This window comes from Clinocottus analis, unplaced genomic scaffold (assembly GCF_023055335.1).
Source record: "Clinocottus analis isolate CAN_PGR_092001 unplaced genomic scaffold, fCliAna1.0.p SCAF_19, whole genome shotgun sequence".
In the NCBI taxonomy this organism is placed as follows: domain Eukaryota; kingdom Metazoa; phylum Chordata; class Actinopteri; order Perciformes; family Cottidae; genus Clinocottus; species Clinocottus analis.
In genome coordinates this window covers 7301156-7311996 of record NW_027175920.1, presented here as the reverse complement: position 1 = coordinate 7311996, position 10841 = coordinate 7301156, and the positions used below count along the sequence as shown (strand labels likewise).

The window sequence follows — 10841 nt, the reverse complement described above, 5'->3', positions numbered from 1 at the left end:
AAAGGTCCCCAATGAGTTAACGAGCAGCAGCTGTGCCAGCAGGTGTCTGATACAGTCAGGTGATTGAGGCCAGCAACTCTGAGCTGATATTCTAACAAAATAAACAAACTTGAATTGATCCTGTGTGAGTGAGAGAACTCAAGACTCGCCTTTAAGATGTTTTTCTGTTGCCTTTTTATTTTGGTTTTGAGATGACCATAAAGTTAATATAAAGTCACTCAATAAAACAAAATGGTGGCCGTTGCTAGGAAACAGTTTCCTTTTGTTTGATTTGTTTTAGTATCCTCATATGTTTGTATTTCAAACTTTAAAAAGGTTATTTGGAGGTTTAGCGCTTTCTTTTGACCATTGTGTCGTTGCCTTCAGACTTAAACATGTATGGTCCTCCGGTGGATCTATCTTTTAAAGATCTCACCAGTGCAACAGGTAACGTGGTATTTTATTTCCTCTCATGACTTTCTCAGTTTGTCTGAGATTCTTAATTTCAAAGGAGGTGACCATATGAATATTTTTTTATTCTTTATATATTCCTACAGTTATACTAGACATTGAGCTTTGCAGTAATAACTGTTGAGTATTCTTACATTTATTATATAATCAACATGCCATGGAAAGGTGGTATTTTTAGCCCATCTTCTTTTATAGTAAATACAATCTTTTAGAGGAGTGTTATTCCTTGACACGCGTGTCAGTAGTTACTGTGATGAAAGTGATGTACCGTTTATTTCTCTACTCTTTCATCCGTATGCTGTCCCAAACCCAATATTATGACATAAAATATACTACAAACCATTACCCGTATAATGAACTCATACTGATTAAAAACACAAAATTTGCCAGTACTTCATTTTCACCATTACTATCTCTTTTTTGTGTTTTAGGTGCATTGATGGAGGTACCTCGAAATGGCCAGCGGAATTTAAAGATAAACTCGGAGGGGAAGTACCTGAGCCGCTCTTTGCGTCTCTGTTACAACAGCATCTCAGATCTTATTGGCCTGGAGTACGTTTGTGAACACTTTCTGGCCCAACCGTGGAACATTGGCTGGCTGGACCTGTCATTCAACAAGATCACATGCATAAACACGGTTTGACTTTTTTTTCTCATGCTGTGTGTGTTTTTTTTAGCTTTTTGACACATAATTACAGACAAACACACATGCACATTCATTGTCAGTGCAGCTATTGTCATGAACAACGTTTCAAAATCTATATTTGTTTATATTTTTGTTACTATATTTTACTTTTTCCCACGACACTTATTGTATTATACTTAATGTGTCTCTTCCCAAGAGGCTGTAATTTCACTTTATATCACATTATTTTCTTACCAGTGTTAAGCCTGATTGACTTCACTGCCTTAAATCTGGCTTCACCTCACACAGGTGTTTGTGTTCCAGGTTTTGTGCAGGCTGCGTGAACTGCGTGTGTTGTACCTTCATGGTAACGCCATCTGGGAGTTGTCGGAGGTTAACAATCTGAAGGAGCTGCCGTGTCTCCACAACATCACGCTGCATGGAAATGCCATAGGATCAAGCAAAAATTACAGGTGCAGATTTCATTTTCTTTCAGTTTACACGGATGTTTTCCCAAAATCAATTACACACACACATTCTGTTTGTGAGCTATAGATGCTTGACTGTAACATGTTTGTATTTGCATTTTATTCATCTCATTCCACTTATGTGAAATACCAGGACAGTACAGACAACGTCTCCTTTGCATACTGTAAACGGAAAAATGTATTTTTTATTCAACATGTTCCATTTCTTATATGGAGGTGTGTGTGTGTGTGTGTGTGTGTGTGTGTGTGTGTGTGTGTGTGTGTGTGTGTGTGTGTGTGTTTGTTTGTTTGTTTGTCTAGGAAGCATGTGATTTTTACACTCCCTCAGTTGAAAATGTTGGATTTCACTGCTGTGACTCGCGACGAGCGATTGTTGGCAAATATTTGCCCAGACGTCAGCAAACATGGCAAAGCCACCAAGTAGTCTCCAGTGGACACCAATTCATGAAGTCATTCATTTGATTAATGGATTTTGAATTCACTCCTGAAACCATTGTACTTTGGAATTCAATACTTTCTTTCCCAAAAAAAAAAAATCGATCCTGATGAATGAAACAATGCCAATAGCAAACTGATATAAAACATTTTCGGCTGTCTTCTTCTCCTTGAGTTACTGGTAATAAATTACGGAACAGAATAAGGTAATTGACTAAACAATTATGATAAAATAACTTATATCCTCCTAGTATTTGCTGACAATATCAATGTGTAGATTCATCCTCATACTATTTGTATTGTGTGTTTTATCAACTGGTTTTAATACAATACGAATATTGGCCTGCTTTTCGTGTTCACCAATATTACAGACGTTATTATATATTTCAGAGCACACAACTTCTGTGTTTTGCTTATGTGTGCCCTTTGACAGTTTTGATTATGTGTCAACAAGAGAACAAATAAATAGGTCACCTGAACTGTATATGAAATAAACCAGCTCTGTATGTGTGTCTAACATACTGTGTACTATGTAACACACACACACACACACAAAACAAAACACAAATATGAAAGTGAACTGTTCAGTTAACATTGTAAACAGCTTTGTGTCTCTGCTATTACTGTCCGGTCTTGTTAGAGAAGAAATGTGGACCATAAATCAGCCCTGAGGCTGACTTAACCGGCTGTCCTCCAGGCTCTATGTGGAGCAGAATTGCATATCACTGTTTCCCCTCTGCAAAACCTTTAATTGGTGGGATGGGAATGCCCCTGAATCAGCATTTAGACTATGCACTCAAAAGCAGGCCGCAAAAACAAATACAAATGAAATAGTTTGTACCTGAATTACATATAAGAATTGCTAATTGTGTAAAGTCATTCTGTAGGATGGTATTCAAACCTCAGTTTCCTTTGAAAACTGTAATGACAGCTGTTTTAAAACTGCACTCAGATCAAACATTTCAAACTGTGCAGTGACGGCAATATCAATGAATTTACTTCCGTCAGGATGGAAGCTGCTCTCAGCAGGATTGGTCTCTTCGACTGTACAGTGCGACTTAACGTTCACATGCACTTTATAGGTTTTGACTGATGGTTAGCCACTATACATGGGTGTCACATTTATTGTTGACATCCCAGATTTGCTTTTCTATCTGACATTTTGAAGGCGGTAGTGAAGTGCAATGTATTAAACAGTAAGTGTTGTGTAGCAACAACGGGAAACAATTTTCTCGGTTCTTAATGAATACACGTCTGTATTTTTGCTGTTTAAAACTGAAATATTTTCCACATATTAAACAGGCATCTTATTTTATTCACACTATATGCTATACAGTATTCATGGCGATGCAATACACAGGCTGATAAGGACGTCCCAGCTCAATGCAGCCTCGTGCTCACGCTTAGTCAGAGCCTGAGGGCTAACGTCTACAGTTGTACTGTTAGAGCTTTCCTCCAGAGGAGAAGCGAGCCGGCTCTTGGGTAAATTTAGCTTTTGCTTAATGAAGAATGTTTTTTTAATTTTTTTTATATGAAGGACACAGAGCCAAATTAATATAGTATTTATAGCTCTGCTATATAGGCTGAAAAGTGTCCCAAAGGCCAAAACTGCCTCTGCTCACACTTTATCAGTTAGTCTGATGGCTGAAATCTACAGTAGTGTTATTAAAACTGTATTGTTTGGGCCGTAGACAAAGAAAAGGAGTAGAACAATACATTCCCATTAATATCAAGTTAGCAGGATGGTCAGAGTGTTGTGGTTACAAAGAATGTAACAAGCTGTGACAACTCCTTCATGCCAGCATGAGGTGTAACACAGCAGAGTTGGTGTCAGATTCATATTTCACTTCATATAACTGTGCATGGCATACCAGTGCCATCATTTTGGACAAGATCCCTTTCCAGATGAAATGGCTGTGTTCTCTAATTTGATTCCACATCCTGTATTTTTACATCATGTGACCTGCCTTTCTCGACATGGTAATGCATTATTTGAGTACAATTTACATTGGAAAGGGAGAAGTAACTAATCATTATCTTAGTCACATCACCTGTTTTATAACATTTAATAAACAGCTGTGCCAATCAAAGTTGTGAATGTTGAAAGTCACTCACCATATTGAGTAGTGGGTGTGCAGATTGACTTCAAAATGTAGCACAATACAATATATATATATATATATATATATATATATATATATATATATATATATATATATATATATATATATATATATATATATATATCCTGAAGGTGCAGAGTGTGAAGGTGTAAATATAATGCTCCATGATTATGCAGCCAAATGCAGATAATAGGTTTTTCAACAGTCAAGTTACAATGTTAATCTTCATTAATAATCCTTTTATTGTTTTACTGAACACACAATGGCGGCCACACAGGCCCTGGTGACTGACTGGTGGACATTTTTTGGCAAAATCTCACAGTGCAACTGCATTACTATGGTCAGAAACTGGCACAAGCTACAGCCAAGTTTTCTTTTCCTTTCAAAACAACAAGCAAGTACGTGTCATGGGAGGATGACAGTATGACAATTTTATGGTGAAAAGGACAGCCCTGAACAGATCTGCCGAAAGAAATGATGCGCTCAGGGCTGGAGGTGCAAACATAGCTGCAAACAAATGGCACTTAAAATTAAATTAAACCTGAAGTATTCCTGTAAAAGAGGACCAGGTTTCCCAATGTGACAGGCAAGTTCAATGCTATGCAGGCACGTTGCATCCACCAGTCACTCCTGGATGTGTATAAAGCACCATGACAGTCCACACTCCTGCATCATTGTGACTAAGTGGTCACTCTCACCACAGCCACACATACATATCATGGGAGGAAAGTGTGTCCTTCCTTACTCCTCCTGCCTGAGGGAAATATCAAAGTCAAAGCTATCATACATGAAAAGGACAGAGCAGAACTGCACCTAGCCCCATTTGGCTTTGATGTGGTCTGAGCAGGCAAGCGACATGCACAAATCCCAGTAATCCTTGACACTAAAACTGTACTGCACTGCTTGATCGTCACTGACACACCCCCTACTGTGCCTCTCCTCCCACTATGTGCAGTTGTTCTCCGCTCCCTTCAGGAGATAGAACATCACTACAGGACACAGGCGGTGTTTATATATAGGGCTTCTGCTTGTCAAGACTGAAAGCTCAACTTCCACCAGGCAGTTATGTTTTCAGGTTGGGGAGGGAATCCAGCGAGAGAGTCATAAAGGATAGGGTCCAGAGAGGGTTATTTCATGGGCCCAGATGCGTTGAATAAATCATTTTCCCCAGACCTAATTAAACACTTACTGCCTAGCCCCGTTAAGCTATTAACATCTGCTCTACCAAAATTCAAAAGGAAGGGCTCCAGCACTATGAAATTAACATTTGCAAACAGCATAACTATAGAATTTTATTTTTTCCGTTTACTGTGTTTAAGTGATCCTCTCTGTCTTGTAATTGTATATTTACTGCCCTTACTTGTAACCATTTTGTTTGAATGCACTGATGAATTACTTCTTTACTGCTTCTGTTATCAAACAGAATACATATTATAAAACCAACGCCGACACCTGTACTTATTACATTCCTGTTTCTCTCAGAATCTTATAAGAAACACAATGCCAACTGTTATTCAGTCATTAAAATGAGGACAATACATTATCTCATGTATATAAATACAAATCAAGACAAAATGAAGTACAATACGTGCAGTCTCAGTGTAATAGCAATTATAATGCAAACACTTGAGTGAGGGGAGTGAAAAGGAAATTGTATGGTAATAAGAAAATTGTTCAACGTAAAAGTCCCAGATGCAGTTAACGGTGTACAGAACACTGTGACACACACACAATCTAGAGCCTGTAGAACACGAATAGCTGAAGTTAATGAAAAAAAGTCATACAATTACGGTGGAGCGATGACGGGCATTTGAGGGGGAAAGAAGCTGCTCTGGAGTCTGCAGCAGTGTATAATTCTGTATCGCTTGTCAGGCGAACATGCTGCGTCTTATAGTAGCTTTGGGCTCCGCGCATGCAGGCGCCACACCCCACCAATATCACTTACTGTGTTTGCATGCACACACACTAATAATCTACGATTATTTTGAATATGGCAAGATTCAAAATAAATGTGGTGGATTGGAGAGTGTCATGTCAACAGCATATTCCGTTTGGCTATTTCAACGCCTCTGGCCTCCGTTCAAATTCATTATTTAATTAATCTCCCAACATGGCAATGGGGACGAATTGGAGGGTGGCCGTTATGCTTCGTAACCGCGCCGTTGGCGGGGACAGGGTGATCGGCGGTAATCGCCGAATGAGTGCAGTGCAGAGGGGCAATAAGCTATGCACACATAGGACTCACATGCACGAACATGTGTCAACTGGCACACACGGGCCGGCCCAGCCACATAAACAAAGCAGAGAAAAACACACACAAGTATAGACATTAATCCACTTTGTTGTCATACTTGTTTGCTGCTATATTAATGCTCTAAATGCTGCATATAGAACCTTTGAAGGGCGTAGCTGTAGGCAACTGTCACGGTTGCTTTTTAAGTTAATCGCAGTAAGCACAGCTGCATGTAAACGAGAAATTAGTGGAATATTCAGTTTATTTTGCCATGCAAACAGCTTAGTAGAAATATTGTCTTTTTTGGATTAAAGGCAAAACCGGACTATTTTGTGAATGTAAGGGATGATCTGATGGGTATCGATGATGTTCTGGGTGGTTTGATCACCCTGTGCAGAGCCTTCCTGTCCTGCGTCATGCACTTTGGTTCCAGTATCCTGTCAGGAGGCTTTCTATTGTTGCTCTATAAAAGTTTACACAAAACTAGGGCAGGAATTCCGGCTTTTTAAGTTTCCTTAATACCCAAAGGTCAGCCTATTGCTTTGGGAGTATAGTTGCAGCGATTGTGATTGAACAGATATACCGCAAGGCTTTTTAGGGACTATCATACACTGCTTGGGAGACATTTCTGAAAGGTGTGTTAATAACGGAAGTACATTTGCAAAACCAACCACTATCCAGTCTATTCTCCAGCAAAACTGAAAAATACTGTTTCAAAACACCTCCAATGAAGCATAAATTTCACCTTTCTGTTGCTTGTCTAAGTTTATTTTCTAGAGCAGCATCTTCTGGTAGCATTGGTTCATTACTATTCCCTCAGGCCGGGGAGAAGAAAACCCCCACTGGTACAAGCAACACAATAAAATGAGGTTTATGCTTCATCAGAGTGTTTCAAAAAGTATTTTTCAGTTTTAAAAGAGAAATGACTTACAGAATGAGCACCAACTGATTGTTTTTGCTAATGTAAGTCTGGTTAACAGCTCCACCTCTGTTGAAGAACTGGGAATAGCTGCTTCCCTCAGCTTTTCTATGTGCCCACTTGGGGCTGACTTACCTCATTACTTTCACTTCAGACTAAAGAATATTCACTGGTTAGACAGATTACAGAGGAAAGCACATCCGCATATTAAATCACTGCCATGTCACATTTAGGGTTGGAGCTCTCGGGCTCAGTTACGGAGAGGAAGAGGGTAACAGAGGAAGGGACTGAGCACCTTGGTACCTATATTCGGATAAAACAACAGGCTGCGATTTAAAGGTAGCAGCTCTAAAGAAATCTCAACTTTCTTCCTTCTTGTGTAGCTGACATCTGCACTGCAGTGTCAACTCCTGGGGAGTGAGTCAAGCAAGTGGAAAGAAACCTTAATGGATCAATCATTTTATGAAATCAGCTATGTATCCTCAGTTAGTACAATGAACCAGCAGACTCTGCGGCTTTGTGGCCACCTTTTATTTCCCTAATGGCGTTATCAGATATTCAGTGTGCCACCTACGACTAATTGCACCAACTCAGTGAATGATAATTCCTTTTTATCCATCTTGTGCTTTGTTAGAAAAAACAAACGTCTCTTGTATTGGTGGTTTGTCATGATTAGTTCAGGCCTACTGATCTTGACTGCTATTCCCTGAGCTCAATAGGATTTGGTGTAATCCCACAGAGTAGAGCAGATGGACACACAAGTAAGATCACAGTGGTATAGGGGCTATAATGAGCCTGGCCCTTTGCCTTGAAACCCCTTTTACTGGTAGTAATTTCAATTGTTTGATTGTATAATCATAGTTATTCCGCAACTGATATGCTTGGCCGGATGAATTTATAACCTATTGGGACGTCTCATTAAGAAATCAATGCATAGTAGAAGTAGCTGTTATCGTTATTGCTGTGTGGGTCGTCACATATAGTGACGGTTCTGTAATCCCACAGAGCAGATGGATAGACAGGTATGTTCAGTCACACAGGAGCATAAAGGGGACTGGCTCCATACATCATATCTGAACTTTGCCATCAACTTACAAAATAAAGAAAGTCATTACTAAATGTAATGTAATATCATCAAGCAGATGGCCGTTTTACAGCTATCACTCTTCCATCCCCATATTTCATTAGCACAGAATAAATCCCTGAATGACAACTAATTGTAGTTTAACTGCATTATCATAGTACAGTAGACTGCTGCCAGACATGACTACACAAGTGTCTATCACTTTTTAATGCTGTCTCTCATGGTAATACTGAGAAGAACATTGTCATTTTCATTTGCACTGCCCCATATTGTTCTTTTAGGACAGCACACTCAAAAAACACAACTTATCACCAATTTAAAATAACTTCAGGGATCCAAAATGTCACCTCCTTATACCAAAACAATCTGGGGCCTTTTTACATTAAACTCCAAATACTCAAATGTCTGATTAGCAACCACACCAGATGAGTAGGTAAAGGTGGAAGAGTTGACTCAAAGTAAATTGGGTCAATGTTTGCTCTATTTTTGATTATTTTGCTTGAATTTTTTGTACTTTTATGACCAGATGGGCTAACAGTGTAGACACCAAGTAAATGTGTTCAATGTTACGAATGTCAATATATTTAAAGTGCCTGTACGTAGTTTGGGGTAGTACAAAGTGAATCATAAATTGTGAAAGTAGAAAGCAGTCACCTTCCAAAGCAAACAGTGAACAGATCCGTAGGCCGAGAGAAACTTTTACAATATAAAGATGGTGAAAGCTCAAGAGCAGGATTACACTAAAGTTTACCGCAGAGACGTTAAGGATTCATTAATCCACACTCAAGACGTATAATCAACTTTTTATAGAGTCGTTGCAGGAGTTCGGCTTTGCTCCTCCTCCATCTACATAGTCAAAGTAATTATTTTAAAAGGCGCTGGCTGTGACACTTCTTTAGCCAGCGTGTATTCTGCATCTCCCCCTGTGCCAAAATACTCATTACAACTTTACAATTATTTGTAGGCAGCATTTTTTGTAAAGGCAACCATTTAGGGAGTTATGAGTGAGGGATTTCTGCTATTTATATTTAGAATTAATAGTCAAAATGTTTAGGAACAGATGTAATTCTGGAGTTTTTTTCTCTCCTGGGTTTCAATGTGGAGTTATTTATATTCATAAAGAAATGCAACTTGAGTTAATTGAGGTTTTGAATGATGAATATTGGTTAATGTATGTTGCAGAGTGGTAGAAAGTACGAATGTTTAGTCAAGCACTGTACGCAACACATCTGCTGAAAAGTGTCAAATGAAAGCCTCCGGTGATGTCATTTGAGTCAGCATGGTGCTACAGCACAATGTGGGTGTGTGGAGAGACAAAGCAGTGGGGTTATGAGACCTGTGTAGCTCGCTCCTCATCTTTGCTTAAGGTAAAGTTGCATTGTGGGTAATGTAGGCGCCAGGTTTCGACAGGTGGAAGAATCTGTGGTATAATAAAGCTATACCTCTGGAATTGCTGCAACATTATAGAAATGTAAGGCTTTTATTAAGTACAATTTGGAGCCACTTTTTATATTTTTTGCTACTAAATATATAATTTTTTAAAAATAATATAAAATAACATCAAATGAGATTTGGTAATACAATGTAACTACCCATGTATGACGTATAGTTAGTTTAACCCCCACATTAAACACATCTACTTACATTAAATCTCACATAAAGTAATGCACAATCTGTTCTGTGAATGAGTACAATTAGCTGTCAATAGTTATGCACTTTTACTCAAATCATGACTTTTCCGAAATATATCTCACAATAACAAACTGCACACAAATCTCAAACATTCCCTTCATCTTCTGTATTTTCTCTACTGTCACCGTGCTCTCTCTCTTTCACATTGGCCCCCAGTGTCTGGCCTTGTCGTGCAACACACTGCAAGGTCCACCTTTCTGCTCCTGCGTGGTTCACCTGTAGCGACACAACGAGGGAAACTACTTTTTGGATTGCGCATGTCGAGCTTTTCAGCGAAGAGGAGGTACACACGTCTCCCTTTCATTTAAAAGTGAGCGTCGGTTGTCTTTGCTCGTAGCCTTCTAACTTTTTCTGGGGGTGTTGAGTGGATACCGAGGAGTTAACATTTGATTGGACGGTGACCCTATACGCTCCCGTCTCCGCCATGCGGTGCAGAGACCAGAGCAGCACAACCGGCCGGTAATCCGCGCGCCCTTTGCCGCGGACATAATGAGATTACGGCGTTGCATCGGTCGCTGCTGTTGCTGCTGCTGCTCCTGCAGTAAAATGCACGACTAGCTTCTGACAAAACCTCCCTGTCTGACTCCGCATCGCCTCTCTCTCTCTCTCTCTCTCTCTCTCTCTCTCTCTCTCTCTCTCTCTCTCTCTCTCTCTCTCTCTCTCTCTCTCTCTCTCTCTCTCTCTCTCCGGTTGAACGCAAGGGGGAATACTAGAGGAGATATACTGTTACCCCGTCTCTCTCCTACAGAGCTCGCAGTTACCTTGTAAGTCCCACACTGCTGGCGACTTAAA

At 39.6% G+C, this 10841-nt stretch overlaps 1 protein-coding gene across 2 annotated transcripts; it reads left to right on the top strand.

Annotated features, from left to right (window-relative positions):
* The first annotated feature begins 291 nt into the window (after window positions 1-291).
* Window positions 292-2147, top strand: LOC137789892 (leucine-rich repeat-containing protein 51-like). 2 transcript variants are annotated; one of them, XM_068583751.1, is made up of 4 exons: window positions 292-426; window positions 882-1087; window positions 1400-1548; window positions 1864-2147. In XM_068583751.1, exons 1-4 carry the CDS (start codon window positions 375-377, stop codon window positions 1985-1987), a joined length of 531 nt encoding a protein of 176 aa, XP_068439852.1. In that variant the 5' UTR covers window positions 292-374; the 3' UTR covers window positions 1988-2147. The 2 variants fall into 2 exon arrangements, with proteins under 2 accessions (XP_068439852.1, XP_068439851.1); XM_068583750.1 differs by having other exon boundaries at window positions 1385-1548.
* Window positions 2148-10841: the final 8694 nt, after the last annotated feature.

What these genes read in the sequence shown, in the direction of transcription:
- LOC137789892 (XM_068583750.1), top strand. Translation starts at nt 375, where the DNA reads ATGTATGGTCCTCCGGTGGATCTATCTTTTAAAGATCTCACCAGTGCA. An exon ending in AGATCACATGCATAAACACG is followed by an intron (nt 1,088 to 1,384) that starts GTTTGACTTTTT and finishes CACCTCACACAG; the next exon opens with GTGTTTGTGTTCCAGGTTTT. An exon ending in GGATCAAGCAAAAATTACAG is followed by an intron (nt 1,549 to 1,863) that starts GTGCAGATTTCA and finishes TTGTTTGTCTAG; the next exon opens with GAAGCATGTGATTTTTACAC.